The sequence below is a fragment of the Rhipicephalus microplus genome, chromosome 9, assembly GCF_043290135.1.
Source record: "Rhipicephalus microplus isolate Deutch F79 chromosome 9, USDA_Rmic, whole genome shotgun sequence".
Classification (NCBI taxonomy): domain Eukaryota; kingdom Metazoa; phylum Arthropoda; class Arachnida; order Ixodida; family Ixodidae; genus Rhipicephalus; species Rhipicephalus microplus.
Genome location: NC_134708.1, coordinates 42521958 through 42542270, shown reverse-complemented (window position 1 = coordinate 42542270; position 20313 = coordinate 42521958). Strand labels below are relative to the sequence as shown.

General features: G+C 44.8%; 3 protein-coding genes across 5 annotated transcripts in view; 1 reads left to right on the top strand and 2 right to left on the bottom strand.

Annotated features, from left to right (window-relative positions):
• The first annotated feature begins 287 nt into the window (after nt 1–287).
• The window catches only part of LOC119163755 (XK-related protein 6), a 43062-nt gene continuing 23036 nt past the window's right edge, over nt 288–20313 (top strand). The window contains exons 1-3 of one of the 3 annotated variants that reach the window (XM_075873499.1): nt 288–407; nt 12796–13001; nt 14400–14688. In XM_075873499.1, the coding sequence (XP_075729614.1) occupies nt 316–407; nt 12796–13001; nt 14400–14688 (587 nt within the window). In that variant the 5' untranslated portion in view covers nt 288–315. Of the gene's footprint in view, nt 408–4946; nt 5560–12795; nt 13002–14399; nt 14689–20313 lie in introns of those variants that run through there. The other 2 variants (XM_075873498.1, XM_037415822.2) reach the window with 2 other exon arrangements.
• Nucleotides 1271–4006, bottom strand: LOC119164995 (zinc finger SWIM domain-containing protein 3-like). The gene is made up of 4 exons (XM_075873497.1): nt 2257–4006; nt 1970–2158; nt 1793–1901; nt 1271–1447 (listed from the first exon to the last, which is right to left on the bottom strand). Exons 1-4 carry the CDS (start codon nt 4004–4006, stop codon nt 1357–1359), a joined length of 2139 nt encoding a protein of 712 aa, XP_075729612.1. The 3' UTR covers nt 1271–1356.
• LOC142771693 (uncharacterized) lies at nt 3944–4727 on the bottom strand. The gene is made up of 3 exons (XM_075873502.1): nt 4467–4727; nt 4223–4379; nt 3944–4080 (listed from the first exon to the last, which is right to left on the bottom strand). Exons 1-3 carry the CDS (start codon nt 4706–4708, stop codon nt 4069–4071), a joined length of 411 nt encoding a protein of 136 aa, XP_075729617.1. The 5' UTR covers nt 4709–4727; the 3' UTR covers nt 3944–4068.

Here is a 20313-nt window from a genome sequence, read left to right as displayed (position 1 = left end):
AGCTGGAGCATAAACTGGCTTCCGACAGCACTCGCCTTGCACTTACTGGGCCATAGATAGGTGATCGCTGGCTTTTGCGCTGGAGTAATGCTGCACGCACGACGTCGTGAGCGCAGACCGGAAAAGGCTGCACGCACGACGCGGCCTAGTAGCGACATCTAGCAGGTGACGACGCGACTTAGTGTGATCCGTGTGATCAGCGTGGCATTAATGTGGCCTTTGAGATCCGCAAAGCGCGGTGCGGCACAGTCATGGACGCGGCAAATTCTCGACATCTAGCTCATGGCGGTTTAGAGTGTACCAGAATATTGTCGTATGGTCCTGGCCGTCGAGATGCGCACAGCGCTGCGCGAAAGGATAGAAATTCGCAGCGAGGACTCGCCCGGTTATCCGCTCTGGCAGGCCGAGTAAGTGACGTCGTTTATGGCCACGTTGTGCTTTGGACGAGTTTTACAACTTTGACGATGAAAAAAAAATCGAGAAAAGAAAACGCGTTAAAACGAAAAGCGGGCGCATGCACCAGACCACTGAGCGATTAGACCAAGCAGTTAGCATCGCCTGCACCTCAGCACTCGCTACAAAAGCACACGCAAAGTTCTCTTGACGCGGCGCCACGGCTTTTTTTTTTTTTTTTTTTTCCGCGCCCAACCTCAGCACGTATCCATGCATTTCATGTACGACTGGAGCTAAGTTCTCACAGCACTTTAACTGTGTGAATATGTCCCCAAGCGGCGCGAAAAACAAATTAGATCCCAGTCACACGGCCGCCTGGATCGGGGGCGCGCGGCGGTGTACCGCCGCGCGCGCCCGATCCAGGCGGCCGTGTCAGTCATCATCTCTCAAGCAGGTGCGTAGCCAGGGGCAGGGGGTGTCAACGACCCCCCGGCCCTGGCTACAAGGGTGGAGATGAAACGCCCTTCGACAACAGGCTCCGATTGATAGCCACGGTTAACTGCTTCCAACAGCGCACACAAACGGACTCTTCGGCAGACAAGCAACTGAAACGTTAAATGTTTTTAAGTGTTAACCGCGAGGCAACGTCTGCAGTCGAAATCGCTTGGTAATGAAACCAGACGCCGTGAAAAGAAAATCTTTTTTTTTTGTCTTTTTGGCTTATTTCTTGCAAGCTAGGACTGCCTGTGCGCTTTTGCATCATTCTGCTAAGCGGACCACTTTGGACTCTCAAAGTAATTAACAAAGCTAGAATATATTAGATGTCAAAACCACCAAGGATACTGTGGCATCTTCCTCTAAAATTCAACAAAACAGAGAGGGGCAAATAATTTTATTGATTTTGATTGCTTTGGAGTTAACAGAAGCGCCCCAGGGACATGGTATTTGTCAGGCGATATTAACTCAATCAGAGGCAGCTGTGAAACTCTTTGAAGTGCACTGAGTGCAGTACCACAACTTCCTCGCAGCTTCTTGGGTGATCCCAGCACATGGCCTGAAATGAAAATTTATTTACTGTGAAAATTATCGATAACTTACTATGCTAAATTAAATTAATGAAGTCCAGGACCATTACTAATTTTGATGCAAATTGACAGCAAGAGATGTGGCCCTTTATGATGAAATTCATTATAAAACAAGTTTTGCAACTGTTTATCTTGAAACTGTTGGAAATAGTTCTTTTATTATTTTAATGCAATGTTTTTTCATTAACTATAGAAAGGGGGCCTTAGCCAGAAGAAAAAAAATATTCAAATGGCAGAAACACTTGCTCTTTAACACAGTTTAACATTTTCCATTGCAAACTTAGCAATGAAGTTTCCAGAAAGCATGCCCTCACCAGTGAAACCACTCTAGGCATTGGTCACAGCAAACCATGCTAGTTTGCCCATCGTCGATCTGCTTGCACAGGCCACAACTCCACAGTTCTTTCTCCTTCTTTATAGCAACTGTGAAGAAAAATAATAATTACACATGTTTAAAGCATAAAGGCATTGAAGATGTTAGAATCATTTACCCGAGGAACTTAAAAGAGCCCATGCGTCAGGACTGAAGTATTTTTTAAGTTTTGGCAGGGATACTCTGCAGTCCAGCAGAGCACTGGGGAGGGCTTCGGGACAAACTTCCAGGTCATCCTCCAGTAGGATGTACGCACCATCCACCACCCTTTGGCACAGGCTGTCATCGATGAGGCCTGACAATATCACTAGGAAAAAAAGCATAATGCAAGAAATCAAAAGTTTATGCAAGTGCAGTTATTAGAATAAACGCAAGTATCAAATAGCATAATTCAATCTTCCTTACATTTTGTTTGGGACTTCTCAGTTAGCTGCCTAAATGGCACAGGTCTGCCATCATCTTGTTCTCTTGGTCGCTTGAACCTGTTCTGCAGCACCCGCTTATTTGGACGGCCTCGGCTCTTGACATGGGGAAGTCTTATCTCGCTTACAAAGCTGGATGTGGTGCTCTCTTGGTTTGTAGAGCTTCCAGTCTCACTGCTGCTGATCAAGGGCTCGATAGATCCACTGGGCTGATTGTTGTCGAGCAGCTGCTGCTCTTCATCAGCATGCAACATATCTGCCGAGCAAACATCTTGTGCAGTAGAGTTTTCTGGTGCTTGCACCTTGTCCTTTTCATGATGGCTCAGTGCCACATCTTCTTGCCTTAGCCAGGCTGCGTTCACAGACTCTAAGAAACCGAGTCTTGCTGCAAAGACGTCTGGCTGGCAGTCAGCCAAATTGTCTGCGATAGCCTTAAGCGTCCGCATTGCATAATTGAAACGCTGATTTCTGTTCATTTTCTGAAAGGAAGGCCCTGGCATTGACAGAGCTTGTATTTCTGCAAAGCTTTCCGTCGTGGACTCAGAGTCAATGTCATCTTGTTCATGGTTATCTGCAGTGGTTCCAAGGAACTCCAGCTGATATGATTTGAACCATCGTCTGCTGACAGCTTCCTCCAGACATGGTTTGATGTCAAATCTAGCACAAACTGCGAGCATGTGCCGGCAAAGCAGCTTCATCTTTTTATACGTGGTACAGCTGCATGAATGTTTTTCGAAGGAAACATCATGCCAGACATCAGTAGTTGTAGAAAACACGGCATAGGTACGTGGCGACAACTTTTTAACCTCTCGAGGTTCATCACGAAGCTTCACCAGCTCATTGCTCAATAGCTTGCAGGCATACGGTGTGAGAACTTTGTGACACTGCTCCTGCACACCTTCATGTCCTTCATAGCTGTAGAAGTCGCAGGTCTTCAGAAGTATGGTCTTGTGATGTGCTTCTTGGGACAAGCTTGTAGACAACTTTAAGAGGCCACGAAGAGCTTCATGAAGTTTTGAGGATGACGAGAGAACATTTTTTATCTTCGCATTGTGAGATTCAACACGGTTGTTGGTATTGTTGCCTCCTGTGAACTCTTGATCACAATGGTACCGTACCCACATCTCTGTGATGTTGCTCCAGTTTTTTGCGAAATAGCTGGTGGCTTCTGAACTGGCATACCTTTCAAATTCAGCTTTTGCGTCATCATATTTCTGTGGCGTGGGAGCATGCAGCATTTCACTAAAGCTACCCAACAAACGCTTGCGTTCATCAGGTGACTTTCCGAGCTGTGCAGCAGCTGTTTGGAAGGCCTTCTTCACGTGAAACTCACACAGTTGCACTGCTGGGGAACCTGGGAAGGCTGCATTGACAGCGTTCACTTCAGTGAAATCCTTGTCTATGACCACAACTTTTGTATTCGTTGCTGCAGAGTTTTCTTGGACAAAGATCTCTAAAAGACTAGTAACTACATGTTGCTGTTCAGACGCCACAAATGCATACGCGACAACATGACTCAAGCCGGACCCATCTTGTACGACCATTACGAAAAGAGGCATGCGCAGCTTGTTTGTGCAGTATGTTGCATCAAGGAGGAGGACTTCTGGGAAGCACTTGAATGCCTGCTGCATGTGTGGGGTCTGGAAGAACAGGATATGCAATTCCTTGTTTTCATCTGTGATGGGAAGTACTTTCGCGCCATATTTCGCTTTGCAGTAGTTCAGCTCCTCCATTAACTGGGTCGCCTCATCCTGGCCTCGCCGCGCACACTTCAGATTGTGTATGTCTTTGGCGATTACTGCTTTCCCTGCATAAACAAAATAAAGAAGTCAATTAAACGACTAATCTCGCAAGAAAAAAAAACTTTTCTTATTAGTTTCCTGTCTCAGCTTCTCCACGATGAGGCTAGGACGGACATTCAGCTCTATTAGGGGCCTAACGAAGTTCACCTCCTCCTCGTTCAGCTGGCGACACTCCGAGTACGCCTTATATGTTTCCGGGCTGACCTCGTGGTTATACTCGAGGTTGACAGCCGTGACTTCTAGCTGTTGGCTGGCCCGGCGCGCCGCTACGATAATTTTGGCTGGGCAGTCCTTCTTCATAGTCCTAGGAGAAGAGAGAAGTTTTTCAGCTCCAAAGTTCACGCTCTGCGAATGGGGCACCTTCATTCAAGGCGAGAGTGGAAGCGCTTACCTTTGCTGCGGACGAATTCCACTCCCCGTCTTTCTCACGGCACCACCGTGCTTGCAAGCATAGGTTATGTTCGCAAATTTCAACTTTGCATGGAACTTAGTTAGACCGGCAGAAAGCCGGGAGTTCACAATGTCCACAGTCTTGCTTGCCTTTGTGACAAAAAGAGTGTTCGTAGTCACTTGAAAATCTCTGAATGCTCGGTCAAACTCGACGAAGCTGTCGAACTTCGCGCCTTCGTCCATGTCTTCGAAACTCGCACGCTGCCTGCTCCTTAACGCGCACCGCCACAGAGACCGCAGGCACGCGCGTGAAAGATGAGTGATAAACGCCGCCGAGGAGGTCTGCGCGGTTTGCGCACAACCACTACTGACACAGCTGTGTTGACTACGCGTGAGCGTGGCCGGCGTGGCGTCGGTGGCGTTTCGGGCCGCCACGTGCTAGTCATGTGCTAGTAGCATCGTCACCGTCGTCACCCGCTAGATGTCGCTACTATGCCGCGTCGTGCGTGCAGCCTTTTCCGGTCTGCGCTCACGACGTCGTGCGTGCAGCATTACTCCAGGTTTGCGCTGGGTGGCCGTCAACGGCGTGCACATCGTGGTGACTGCGAGGTAAACAAACCCGTGCGTGCGGTCGCGCGCGCATGCCGCACATTTAATTCCTTGATCGGGTCTAGTCACCGGTGCGCCGCTATGCTGGCCGCGACGATGCCGAGCGCGCCGAACGGCGATACGTACTCGCCACCGGACGTAGCGTCGGAGACGCATGGCCTCAGGACTGTGGACGACGCAGACGAGGTGGACCCGAAGTCCTTCCCCTTCACGCCCTGGGACAAGTTTGTGCTCGTCCTCTCCATGACGACCGTGATCGCGGACGTCTGCACCGACGCCTGGGTCGCGCACAAGCACTGGCAGCAGGGCCAGCGGTTATACTTCGGCCTGACAATCGCGTTCATTTTCGTGCCCTCGTGTGTCATCTCCTTGCTTAGCCTCAGGTGGTGGTTCATCCAGCAGTGCCCTCCTGGGCACGAAGAGTTCAGGATGTCGACGAGGCTGACCGTTGTGCTTCACGTCTTCCTGCTCGCCGTCGTCTACAGGTATGCAGTACCACAGAGGCAGCAATGTGTACTACGTACTGTACTATGACGACGCATGACTCACATGCCTTCATCCTTCGTACACCGATCTGTATGTTTTACTATTCGCAAGTCTCGCGATGTAATATCTACTCGTTGTTTTGTGGACGATCAGTGCAAGTGATATTCGTATAACGAAATATTACACAATACAATAACTGTTACATGATGCAAGATCTTAGAACACAACTTTTAAACACCTGAATATATATTTTGAAGTGAGTGAAAGCCTTGACGGCCTACGGTTTGGAGCTCTATTCGGAGCCAAATATCTCATCGGTGTAAATGACAACTGTAAAGAGTTAACATATCAGGATTAATGCATACAATACAATATAGTAACTGTTATGCAAGATTCTAGAACATCTATTTTCAGTGAATTACGTACTAACTTCTAATCAGCATGAGTTTCAACGTGGGATATTAGTAGGTAACACATTAGCCGTAGATAAACATGACCTTGCACAATTGATTGAAAGCGAAGCATATACTTATGAACTTAAGCGAAGTGTTCAGTTGCGTGTCACAGTGAGGTAAATGCAAAATTAGAGGCAATTGTTAACAATGGAAGCATTATTACAGTTTAGATTTGAAATTTTTTTATTCCAAAGTTTGGCTTTTACGATAAACCATAATGCAATATCATTCCTGTCACATCTGGAGTCCCTCAAGGCTTAGCTTTAGTGCCCCTGCTATCCTTAATTGCATCATCATTATTCACACTCAATGTAACAAACTTTCAAGCAGATGATTGCATTACATATAAAAAGGTAGAACGTTATGAAGATCACCTCACTCTAAAGAGTTAACCGAATGTTCTGAGCACCTGGTGCTAGCCATGGCAAGTGACTGTCATCACCAACAAGCCGGTGTTAGTGATGATAATGGCTGAAAAAGATTGCATCAGAATTCACTTATTTCATTGATGATTCTTCACTAGCTAAAGTTCATCAACGCAAGTATGTAAGACAAACTATAAAATAGAACAAACACATTATCAGCAGCAACTCATAAGTTGTACTTCTTGTAAACGGTGTCTGGGGTCTGCTCTCAGTTATCTCCAAATAGAATGTTAGAAAACCTTTGTGCGGCCAGTAATAAAATATGCTAATTTGGTTTAGTATTACTCCACAACGACCAACACAACTGAACTGGCAATGTTTAAAGAGAAGCAATACAGTATATTCATTACAAATACAAACATATTGATACGCCCACAGAACATTTATTGTCTTCAGGACTTCACATACTGGCAGTGAGAGCAAGGCATGCTAGATTAAAATCTATTTATTGTCTGCTGCACGAGTGCTTTAAAGGGGCCAGGACATGGTCCTCCTGCAATGCAAAATTATGTGATTTTCTGTGTAAAATAGAAGTGAGAGGTCTATTATGAAGAGTAGGCTGTGAGCTTTGATCCACCAGGTGGCACCATCATTGCCATGCCATTTGTGGGGTCCACTCGTACGCATCGTCTATTCTGTCCCTGCATTGGCGTGTAAGAGTTGTTCTGGAGGCCTTTAATCACCCAAGTCACTGTACGGATCTCACGGACAGTGCTTACAGCAAGATTAAGCTATTTGTGTGCGTGACGAATGCATAAACTTCCAAACTGGCGATCCCGCACCGCTAGCGCTTCTCGTAGATGACGTCGATGCATACCTGTTCATGATAAAAACAAGCACCAGAAATTACACACACTCAGAGAGGACACAGAGGTGTCCCCGTGAACATGTCCCCGTCCCTGTGAACATCACCCGTGAACATGAGAGTTCACTAAAGGGGGCCCCTTACTCACACTTAGCGATGCAGTGCAAGGAGTGCACCTGCGAACCGAAATTTTCAGACACACGAATAGTTGAGAGGCACAAGAAGCGGACGCCGATGGAAACAATGGAAGCGTATAGAATTAGGAAAGGAGGTGACAGTTGCGTCAGTCAATTGTCTGTTTTACTAACAGATGTGGAATTTGCTTTTTTGGATGTAACATAACCCAGTGCATTTTTCTTTTCTGTTTTTTTTTATGTTTTCTTTTCTCAGTTCTTGACACGTGTTTGTTTCCAGTTGTGTTCCATCGATTATGGGAGTGATTATTTTGGTATATCGCATTGTTGATGATGACAGGGGGAAATTGGGAATGACGTACATGCGTGCTATGTATTTATTAGTGTTTGCTTTGAAATAAAATTTTCAGTTGATAGTAATCGCTTGTCTGAGTCCTCTCTGAGTGTGTGTAATTTTTAGCGCTTGTTTCATCATGAACATTTACCAACACGCCCAACTTGCAGGCATACATACCTGTGTAAAATAGAAGTGAAAGTCTGTCATGTAAGAAAAGGGCACCGTACAAATATTTAAGGACAAAATAAGCCCTTGAAGTTGCCAGTTATAAACCCCATCTACTGCTGGCGACCCCTGTTTTGCCATAAAATATCAAAGTTTATTTCACCGAAAAAATTCTGGATAGTCTTCTGGGCTAAAAGCTGCTCTAGGCAGCTTGACTTGGTCCCTGAAGACCCTTACATTGGCAGCATATGACGTTTAACAGTACAAATGGACATATAATATCATACTTAAACTCACACGAGTAATACTGTAAGATTTGCAATTAGGATGACATCAAGCAATAAAAATAGCATACAGCATCAAGAAATAGCATCAATTGATTGATTGATTTGTGCGGTTTAACGTCCCAAAACCACCATATGATTATGAGAGACGCCGTAGTGGAGGGCTCCGGAAATTTTGACCACCTGGGGTTCTTTAACGTGCACCCAAATCTGAGCACACGGGCCTCGACATTTCCGCCTCCATCGGAAATGCAGCCGCCGCAGCCGGGATTTGAACCCGCGACCTGCGGGTCAGCAGCCGAGTACCTTAGCCACTAGACCACCGCGGCGGGGCAGAAATAGCATCAAGCAATAAAAATAGCAAAATTGGAATTGAACCATTTAGTACAGCATAAACAACGTCATAATACAGAAGGGCTTCAAGCTTCACCATACAGAATGTCTTCAACTGCAAGATAAAAAAAAATAATAGCATTCTGTAAACCTGAAGGCTTACTGAAAGTATGAAAACTTCACAGAATAGCATATCGTGTAATGATGACAAGTCAGAAAAGACAAGCGCGATTTGACAAGGTAAGCTAAAGTTTGCACAATCAAGATATATGAATGCAAAAGCTACAACATAGATGCAAAAAATTCACGCAACTGCCGGTGTGTAGCAGTATTAACGTCGTGTACTGCACGGAGCAAAGCCGTGATGATTTACCAAATTTGCATTCGCCAAGAATCGTTCATTTTCAATGCCAAACTGGAGAGAAACTAAAATGGTTTGATTGGCATACGCAGCTAATCATGAAACAAAAGAGTTTGCCGGAATGCAGATGCTCGCATAGCAAGCAGCTTGTTATTTCCTGGCTCACATGTGTATCAGTGTTGCCCAACTTTCGGGCTGCTTGCGTCTTTATAAAAATAATAATTCAATGCCTAGGGCGCATTGCTCCTTGTGTTGCCTGCTAGCCACTTAAGGCTAGCATGTCAGCGCCAGATTGCTTGGCTATTAGCGCCATATTGTGCCACGTGCTTGATTTGTTACTTTGTGATGCGCCGAATATTATTTCAGAGATATGTGCTTTGCCAGGCATAAATGATCATAAGGTTATTGTAGCGGACGCTACATTTCGAAATGTGTGTGTATCGAAAAAAGCCCCTAGAACAGTGTATGCATATGACAGGGCTAGCTACGCTGCACTAAATCTAGCTCTTGAATCTTACTTTCCCACTTTTGACACACATTGGCAGATGAATTAAACGGGGAAGAGTTATGGGGAGTACTTAAAGAGAAGCTTTTTTGATCTGGGTGCTTAATTTGTTCCCATTTAAAAGTTCTCTCCCAAAAGTTAAAAAGATAAACCGTGGTTTAACAGGCAACTCAGTTCTTTATTAAAAAAAATCAGAAGAATCTATCGGCTTAGCAAGAATCAGAAATCGGATAGTCACTACATACAGTTAGCAGAGTTAAAACATAGTTTTAGAAAGCTCGCTGGATCAGCCAAACAAACATACTTCACTAACTTAGGCCAGAGGCTGGTAGACGATCAGAAGGAATTTCGGAAATACGTTAAAAGAAACGGTAAGGAGGACACTTCTGTTCCAACATTGCACTGCTGGTCCGACAGAATTATTAATGATGATCCGAGTAAGGTCAAAATTTTTGTTAATTACTTTTCATCTGTATTTCAGTCTGATTTTTCAGATGCTAGTGCAGTTACAACTGTTGATACTTCTGTCCAAATCGACAAAATGTCTGAGGTTGCGTTTAGTGCGACGGGAGTCGAGAGATTATTAAAAGGCTTGAAACACACGAAAGCGAGTGGTCCGGATGATATCCCGGCAGTGTTTCTTATTGACTGTTCGGGCACTCTGTGTTTATATTTTTGTCGTTTATTTCAAAATTCCTTAAATGACGGCATTGTTCCTGGGGACTGGAAGTTGGCCCACGTAGTACCAATTCATAAAAGTGGACAGAGGGACAGAGTTGAGAATTATTGGCCAGTGTCGTTAACTAGTATTGTATTCAAAGTTATGGAACATGTGATTTATAGCAGCATCATGTCTCACCTTGTTGCCAATAACCTTCTTCATCCTAGTCAGCATGGGTTCCAGCAGGGCTTTTCTTGTATGACGCAATCAGTAGAATTTACTCATGACCTTGCCTCAGCTGTCGACAAGCAGCAAAGTGTTGACTGTATATTTCTGGATTTCAGAAAAGCTTATGATGTCGTTATGCATAGTCTCTTGATCGCTAAACTTCGATATTATAAATTGGATGATAGGGTTATTGCTTGGATAGATGAGTATCTTCGCTCAAAGCAGATAGATGTCTGTGGCTCTGAACCGTTGTTCCTCTACATATGTTGCTGCAACCTCTGGTGTACGACAGGTATAAGTCTTAGGTCTGCTTTTATTTTTGTTATTCATAAATGACATCACTTTTGGTATCACATCATCATTTAGAATGTTTGCAGATGACTGTATAATATATAGGGCCATCAATAGCGACCTTGACAAACAAGCACTGCAAAACGATTTAGATTTAATTGCCACATGGTGTGATAAATGGAAAATGCCGTTGAATGTGAAAAAAAGCATCCACGTCACCTTTACCAGGAACTCTTGCACTGCAGAAATCATTACACGATCAATAACCCTAATCTTCAACATGTCATGGAATATAAATATGTAGGTGTATTTTTTACTGCTGATTTGAGATGGAATAAATTTGTCACTAACGTTAACAACAAGGGGGTAGGAACATTAAGTTTTCTGAAACATAACATCAGTAGTTTACCACAAAAAAATAGAAAGCAGCTCTATTTTACACACGCCCGCAGTATACTGGAGTATGCGTGCGTCTGCTGGGACTCATATACTAAGGAACTTACAGATAAACTTGAAAAAGTGAATAGAGCGATTTGATTTGTCCTTGGAAATTACGACAAGATGCTTTGTGTGACAGAGAGCAGAAAAACATTAAATTGGGATCTCCTTGAAAACCGTCGTCAAAACCTCAGATTAAAATTCTTTCATAGCATTTATTATTCGAGAACAGGGATCGTTGGGCAATTGTATATTCAACCACCCAACTATGTTTCTCAAAGACATGATCATCACTTAAAAATACGCGAGATTCCTTTTGGGGGTGACGCTTTTCGCTACTGTTTTTTTGTCCGCACTATAAGAGAATGGAACACTCTGCCACCAAAAATAGTCTGTATTGATTCAAGTGATGATTTTTTCCATGATTTATGAATGTTTTTTATGTGTTTGATTATATGGACTGTACTCCCCTGCTGTAATGCCTTATGGAAAAGCAGAATAAATAAAAATAAAGATAACATTGCTCTGGCTTGCTGACCTATTATTCACAACGCTTACATTTCTTTCTTCCTTCAATCCATGAGCATAAAATGTCAAGTGTGACTTTCCAAATAGTTTTCATACTGCTTGCTTTAAAGGCTTTTGTGAAATGGTTTAGTCTCCACTACTAAAGGCGGTGAAATGAACAGTAAAATATTATTCCTTGTACTGGCTGTTCACTTACATTTGAAATACTGTTATAATTGGTTTTAATCGAGGAACCCCTACTTTGTGCTTGCCAACATCTCAATTATGTCATTCCATGTCAGTGTACAACTTTTGTGTTGCTTATATTTACATGTAAGGTGCAATAAATCGTTCGGCGACTAGTCAGCAGTTGTAGTGTGTGTTGTTTCTTCTCTTTCAATGCTGGTTGTGTTGTTGTGCATTATTATGCACCAGTATGAACCGATAGCAACTTACCAAACTTGCTGTGTCATTGAAACCTGCAGATACATAGTGTCTCACACTAGCCGCCATGGCTACTAGTGGCGCTGACTGGCGCTCCCGTGTTTAATGCATATATATATCCTATAAAGTGGACGGGGGATAGCCGCCTCGGTAGCTCAATTGGTAGAGCACTGGATGCGTTATTAGAATGTCGTGGCCTCGGTCCCTGCTCATGGCTAGTTATCTTTTCGTCCACTTTTTTTCTTTACAATTACATTAAAATTACTTGTAATAACATTCCCTATACTTTTTTGTCACGTTTGTCTGCTAAATCTCATTGAAATTGTGTCTAACAAAGAAAATTAGCCCTTAAATCTACACTTCCTTTCTTGAAACTTGTAAAGCTTCTCATGTTCTATAGTCACTGCAGGTCCGACAGCTTTATATTACGTTGTCGTCAGTGTTGGCCCACTTTGCTATGGCACTGTTTGCAGAACCTCCATACTGACTAGAGTGCATACTGGTGATACTTACCAATAAGATTTTCCAAACCATAAGCGCTGGGAAAGGAAGCATGGAGTGTTCTTTATCAGGGACATTGCGCTCTTCATGGGCTGATATATATATTTTTTTCTTCATAGTGCAGTGATGTGGTACACCTTTACTGTGTAGCTGGGCAGAGAAGAGAGTCTGCAAACAGTAGATCCTTAGAGATTATTTCAATGGGAATGCATGTAAACTGCTGATGCATGCAGTTTAGTGGGTGCAACTACTTGCACGCTGTGAGCCTTTTCACGTAGCACACAGATGGCTACCATATATGCATAGTGGTACAGTAAATGTGTCATGTATAAATTCGTCCAATTTCCTCATCATTTGGCAGGTACTTGAGTGCATTGATCTTTGGCTTCAAGAGCCAGGACAGGTCGCGTAATAAAGCGGATCGTTGCGCCTACCACCTGCTCATGCTGTGGGAGGGCAATGATGCATCCTTGCTGCGGGTGGTCGAGTCTGCCCTCGAATCGGTGCCCCAGGTGTTGCTGCAGTCCTACGTGCTTATCACCGCACAAGAGCAGGAACCGTCAGTGGGTGAGTGTTCTCTTGTACTACTGCAAACCACAATCATTCGTGCCTGTTTCTTTGCTTGTTGACAGCAGATATGGTTATGCTCAGAGAAGCCCCATCAATTGTGAACAGAAATTATCGTCATCATGAGCAGGCATGCTGTCTTCGTCCTTTTCTTCATCTTCTGCTTAACTCCCAGAAAACATGTGCTGATTTTCAGAGTTGTCACTGACTTTCAAGTGAAATTCGCCAAACGACGAGCAGAAAGTCACCAAAAGTTGCAATCTTTCTTAAAATTTCGCCAAAAATGTCACCACTGTACTCATGTGTGATGTGCCTAGTAATAAAATTACTAATTATCTATAGCCTCATGGAGTTCAGTATTATCCATAACCCCTGAACTATATTGACATGTTAAAATGCTAGCCGCATCACCCACTGCACCATGGTAGGGCTAAGTGGGCTTGGAGTCACATCACCTACTTCTCCATGAAAGCTCTGAGAAAGGGCACGCATACACCAGCAGTGTCCCTGAATGCTGGCACCTCATAACAAAAATTTGTGATGGTTTCAGTTGTAATAATACAGGGTGAACCAGTCGCTAGAACAAGATAGGGACTGTGTGCAACAGAAAGCACAAGACCGGGTTAATTGGTGGACCATAAGGAAGGCCTTTGCCCTGCAGTGGGCGTAGTCAGGCTGATCATGATGATACATGGAATGCTTGTCACAGCAAAAGGCCCCTAGGCAAGGCGATACAGATAAACTTGCATATCACAGTTTGCATGTGCTGACCAGATAAGAAAATTGCCATTATGCGCCATCATTTTTCCCTTTCTCTGTGTGTCATTTCCTCACCCTCTTGATTGTATATATATTCCTGCCATCTGAGCAATAAAGTGGTGGTAAGTGTACACACCGTACTATCTCTCTTGCTCTCTGAGACGTTCTGCGCACAAAGAAAATACCGTATATTTCTTTTATCAAGCTGTTTCACCCTATAGTTGTGAGCCGACGAATAAAAATCTAGAAGATTTGATACTAAACCGATAAAATGTAATATTGTGCCCATTTGTCCTTACACCTTTCGTTTTTTCATCTATTGTGTGCGCATCTAAATGTTTCCAAAATTAATAGTTTTGCATTGCTTGGCAATGTTCATTATGTGTCTGCACAGTTTCAGATATAGACAGACATCGGGAGCTATATCTATAAATAGCGTCTTATGCATTATTTGGTAAATTACCTTTAAATGAGCTAGTGTAGCACAATTTTGTGGAGTGTGATTTTTTAAATTACATATACGCAAGTACATGGCAGCAGCTGAAACTTCATTATCTGTATTGTGCGGTTATGTCTTACAAAAAAGCAAGCCCGTCCATCAGTGAGTACGCACTGCCAACTACTTCCTCTGCCTCGCAGTGCTGGCGCAGGTAGGATCGATAGGATTTGGTGTCGGGTCAGCAGCTTGGTCGCTGGTGGCCTACGTGCGGACTCTACGTTTCTCACGTGAGGACTCTCTCAACGTCTCGTGGCTCGCCACAGTGGTCTGCTACTGTTCGCACCTGATGGTGCTCACGCCACGGCTGACCGCCCTTGCCCTCTTCTCGTCGGTTTTCCACTGGTGGACGCTGCTTGTTTGTGGCATTCGCTGGCTGGTCATGTACACCTGGCTCATCATGTGTGTGCGCATCAAACAGTACGAGAACAGGTGAGCAGCCGGGATTGCCACAGCCTGTGGGCACCGTAGCGCTACAGTTGACGCAAAATATTACAGCCCAAGAATAAGTAGACGTGTTACAAGAAGCATCCAGAGGTGGCACAACCGTCGCCTGCAGTGTCAAGTCGCACGCTGCTTCAGGATTCTCCGCTTCCTCCAGTGTTTATGTTCATCTCCTTCTTCTCTCTGCATTCAGAGCTGAAATATCAAGTTGTGCCTGGCCTTCCGGTTCGCAGTAGGATCCCCTGCCTCTGAACACTCTCACTCTGCATTCCTACCTCCATGTAGCCACACCTATTCCTGTACCCCAATGCTTATTAAACACAGTTAATTCTCGTTAACAAAAGGCCAGTGTTCAGTCGACCACTTGAACAAGACAACGAAACAAGACGCTCCGCCCCCAGTACTGTGGCCCACCTGTAATTCATCTCTACCAGCATTGTGCTTGACAGATTGCATTCTAACTATAAGTACTTTTTCGCTGCTAATGCAGATACTATGCATGTAACAAAAGTAAAGTTTTTTTCTTTTCTTAAAATGGTTCATTTGGCACAGCACCGAAGTCTTGACCTGTGCTGAAATCTGCCAGAAAATCGGTGTTTTTGACTGAAATAAATGTGTGTTTGGATGGGGAAGTTAGCTAATTGAAATAAGCAAGATGTGCTTGATGTCACATAAATAAGTAGCAGTAGTTAGGTGGGAAATTAATGCCAATTCTCTGTGGGTGGGACAGTGATAGCTGTAGGCAAAGCTTACATTTATTCCCAAGTTGTATTCGACTATAGACTTTTTCAATGATGGCTCCCTGGGCGCTGCCATAATGCTCTCTGAAGTTCACTAAATAAGCTTTTTCCCTCCCCAAAAAAACGCATTGCTGAGGCTGTGACATCGGCTCTTGTACCCTTGTGTGCAATCCAACATAACATCTTGTTTTCTCTGCTTATATCAAAGCGATGGAGTGACTTAGAGGGAGGAGAATGAAGATATTGGTGTAGTCTCTTGCCCTCATCTCCCCGCAGGGGCGCTTGCGCAAGTAAGCGTTTGGTGTGTAGCGACACCACGGACCCGAGCTAACGGGGGAGTTTTGACTCCCTCCCACGCCTAGCCGTGCGTGGCTTTGCCGTGTCCGGGGAAAAGGGGATCCTGGGGGTTGAGCTGACGCTGGGTGATTGGACCTTTAAGGCCCCCCGGCAGAGGCAACACACCCCTTTGGCCCCGGCTTCACGTAGACGGCACCCCTGGGCTGACCCACCCAGGGGAAATCGGCAGTCGCCTTTTCCTATCTCTCTCTCCCTACATCTTCGTCTTTATCTCTTACTATTTATCTGTCCTGTCTTCTACTCTCTTCAGTTTACTTCCAAACTTCCTGGCGGCTAGGGTTAACCCTGTGCAAATAGCCTACCTTGGTCTAGGCGCATTGGGTTATAGTGGCGTTGTATGGCTGGCGTCTGCAGGTTTCAGCATCCGCAAACTTGTAGCGTCCCCTCGTTGGGCTCTGTGGTGGGTGGGCGCCAACGCTGCTGAACAAAAATAAGACAGGCATGCACAGAGCATTCCCCTTACTGTCTGATCGTACCGGCTTAAAGCGGGTACGCACTGATGATATAAACTTTTTTAACCAGCCCAAAGAAACATATCCTCACTATCATGTTATCCACTGTGAAAAAACTGAAAAGCAAGCCAGAACCGTCTCTCCTTTCCTGGTTTCTAGATGTCTTACCGAAACTCTTGGCACAGGATACAAGGTAACCAAAATGGCTAGCGGAGACCTTCTCCTCGAAATCCGTGACAAAGAACAATTTGAAAAGCTAGACCGTCTTTCAGATTTCGGTGGCATACCAATAACCATAACACCACATAGATCAATGAACACAACTCGCGAAGTGGTATCTGACATGGACTTACTTGACTTGACTGAGACTGAACTTTTGGAGGGGTGGAAGAGCCAAAATGTCACTAATGTACAGAGAATCATCATTAGAAGAGATAATAAGGAAACACCGACGAAACACTTAATACTCACATTTGCATCCAGTGAACTACCGGAATCTATTCAAACAGGGTACACAAAGACATCTATCAGGCCGTACATACCAAACCCTCGTCGTTGCTTCCAATGCCAGAGGCATGGCCATAGCTATAAAACCTGTCGTGGTCGCCAGACTTGTGCACAATGTGGAGTCCTTGGCCACGTCTCTGAGAACTGCAAACAACCGCCACACTGTGTAAACTGCAAAGGAAACCATGCCGCATATTCACGCTCCTGCGCATACTGGAAAAAAGAAAAAGAAATAATTACGTTGAAGGTGAAGGAGAACATTACATTTAAGGAAGCACGGCGAAGAGTCGCTTCATTCTATGGACCTACATACGCTGATGCGGTGCGTCAGGGGGCACCGCCGCACCAGCCCTCGCCACTCCTCCGGCCCGCGCATACCGAGCCGGTGGTTGTGGCACCTGCCACCAGGGCGGCTGTAGCCCAGGCTACACCGCCTACTCCCAAACAGAGACCGGAGACTCCAGAGTCCTCCGGTCTCAAGGCCTCACCTCACCAGGCGAGGCCCGAAATTCGAATTAACAGCCCGCACGTGCGGGCATCCAGTGCCTCCGAGGAGGCAATGGATACGTCGGCACCCTTGGTGCCGAAAGAGCGGCGTGGCTCCCTGGAGCGCGTCAAGAAAACAAAAAAGCAGATAACAGGGCCTGGTGATGGCCCTGTTAAGTGAACTCAAACTCCCTGTCTAAACAGCCACTCGCTTTTCGTACACACAGCACTATTTCACATTCATCATGAACACTCAAATTATACAATGAAACGTCAGGGGCCTTCTCAGAAACCTTGACGACATCCAAGAACTCTTACATGAACACTCACCAAAAGTGCTGTGCGTACACGAAACACACCTTAATTTAAAACACACAAATTTTCTTCGTAAATACGTTATTTTCCCAAAAGACCGTGTTGATGCTATGACATCATCCGGAGGTGTTGCCATCATAGTGAATCAAGGAATAGCATGCACACACTTACAACTCCAAACATCCCTTGAGGCAGTGGCTGTTCGAGCGGTTCTTTTTGATAAACTGATCACAATCTGCACTATTTACATTCCTCCTAGCTATCAGCTGCAAAAACGCGATTTACACTCTCTAATTGATGAACTTCCGGAGCCTTATGTTCTCCTTGGAGACTTTAATGCGCATAGCAGGCTATGGGGTGACTCTCGGTATGACGCGCGAGGTCGACTGAACGAACAGTTCCTTATCTCGTCAAGAGCGTGTCTCCTAAATCGAAAAGAACCAACCTATTATAACCTCGCCAATAACACCTACTCCTCCATAGACCTGAGCATAGCATCTCCATCTATTGTGCCTCTACTCCAGTGGAAGGTCGTCAGTAATCTGTACGGAAGTGACCACTTCCCCGTAGTTTTGAGCACAACGACAGTAACTGAGTGTCCACCACGTGTTCCCAGGTGGCTCATAAACAAAGCCGACTGGGAAGAGTTTTATACTATCGCTTGTCTATGTTGGAATGACATCTGTACTTTGAACATTGATGTTGCTGTGAACTACTTCACAGCGTTTTTGATTGATGCTGCAACAAAATGCATCCCACAAACAAATGGGCACCCTGGAAAACGACATGTGCCATGGTGGAACTCTGAATGCCGAAACGTGCGCAAACAGCAAAACAGAGCTTGGAGGCTGCTTCGGAACTCACCGACAGCCGAAAATCTTCAAACCTTCAAGAAAATAAAGTCTCAAGGCAGGAGAACGCGTCGGCAGGCCAGAAGAAAAAGCTGGCAGAAGTTTTTATCAGGGGTTAATTCATACACACAGGAAGCTAAAGTCTGGAACATGGTCGGTAGGATAGCAGGAAAACAAGTACACACACTTCCACTCGTAAACACTCAGGGTGATACCTTGGAAGATCAGGCAAACTTCCTCGGTGCACACTTCGAACAGGTATCCAGCTCGTCCCACTATACTGACACTTTCCAAAAATACAGAACAAGAATAGAAAAGCAGAAACTCGAACACAAATCCACTAGATATGAGGCATATAACCAAGCTTTCAGTCTAGCTGAGCTCCGAACATCTCTAAACTCCTGCAGTACTTCTGCCCCAGGTTCTGACCGTGTGATGTATGAAATGTTAAAAAACCTACCAAACGAAACCCGAAAAACCTTACTTTGTTTGTACAATGCTATTTGGTCTTCTGGCACTATTCCTACCTCCTGGAAAGAGGCTATTGTTATTCCCATTTTGAAAGAGGGCAAGGACCCTTCTTTAGTTTCGAATTATAGGCCTATTGCACTTACAAGCTGCTTGTGCAAAGTCTTCGAAAAAATGATAGACTGCTGACTTGTACACTTTCTTGAAACAAACAATTTGCTCGACCCATTCAGTGCGGGTTTCGAGAGAGTATATCCACGACAGACCACCTTGTTCGTATCGAGGCACAGATCAGAGACGCCTTCGTCCATAAACAATATTTTCTCTCTGTGTTCCTCGATATCGAAAAGGCTTATGATACAACATGGCGTTTTGGAATTCTAAGAGACCTGTTCCACCTTGGCGTGTGCGGAAGAATGTTTCACATAATCAAAAGTTACCTGTCAAACCGGACATTCCGTGTCTGAGTGGGCACGGTTCTTTCCCAAACATTTGTCCAGGAAACAGGCGTGCCACAAGGTGGTGTACTTAGCTGCACACTTTTTCTCATAAAAATGAATTCCTTGCGCTTGTCCGTTCCTCGCAATATGTTTTATTGTACATATGTCGATGACGTCCAGCTTGGCTTTAGGTCTTGCAATCTGGCAATGTGTGAGCGGCAGGTTCAGTTAGGTTTAAACAAGGTCTCCAAATGGGCAGAGGAAAACGAATTCCGACTGAACCCACAAAAAAGCACGTGTGTCTTGTTCTCCAGAAAGAGAGGCATGCACTCAGAACCTGACATTGAACTGAACGGTCAACGTCTGTCTGTTAATACGGAGCATAAATTCTTAGGATTAATCTTGGACAACAAGTTGACCTTCGTACCGCACATCAAGTATCTAAAAACAAAATGTTTAAAAGCCATGAATGTTTTAAAAGTGTTGTCACGTACTAGGTGGGGTAGTGACAGGCAATGTCTCGTGAACCTATATAGAAGCCTCATTCGCACCCGCTTAGATTATGGGGCCGTTGTTTATCAGTCTGCGACTCAAAGTGCTTTGAAGATGCTGGACCCCGTGCACCATTTGGGCATCCGCCTTTCTACGGGTGCTTTTCGCACCAGCCCCGTAGAAAGCCTTTATGTTGAGTTGAGTAGGTCGCTTCATCTGCAGAGAACTTACATGTCCTTTGTTTATTTCCTTAAGGTGAAAGCAGACAAGAAGCACCCCTCATACTCTACTATTAATGATTTGTCGAGCTCAATTTTGTTTGGAAACAGGCCTTCGATGAGGCAGCCCTTCTCAATTCACCTGAAGAGTCTAGCTGAGGAAACTGGAGTCTCACTAGAACACAGTTTAATGGCTCCTGTAGCATACCCACCACCGTGGCAATGGCAGACTATAGACTGCGATGTGTCTTTTCTAGAAGTTACAAAACATGCGCCTATTGCCCATA

Excerpts from the sequence above, each read along its gene's own strand:
- LOC119164995 (XM_075873497.1), bottom strand. The coding sequence starts at position 4,006 with ATGGAGGAGCTGAACTACTGCAAAGCGAAATATGGCGCGAAAGTACTT. Across the intron at positions 1,902-1,969 it reads GGCTCTTTTAAGTTCCTCGG|TTGCTATAAAGAAGGAGAAA; the intron begins GTAAATGATTCT and ends TTTTCTTCACAG. Across the intron at positions 1,448-1,792 it reads TGCCTAGAGTGGTTTCACTG|GCCATGTGCTGGGATCACCC; the intron begins GTGAGGGCATGC and ends TTTTCATTTCAG.
- LOC142771693 (XM_075873502.1), bottom strand. The coding sequence starts at position 4,708 with ATGGACGAAGGCGCGAAGTTCGACAGCTTCGTCGAGTTTGACCGAGCA. Across the intron at positions 4,380-4,466 it reads GGAATTCGTCCGCAGCAAAG|GACTATGAAGAAGGACTGCC; the intron begins GTAAGCGCTTCC and ends CTCTTCTCCTAG.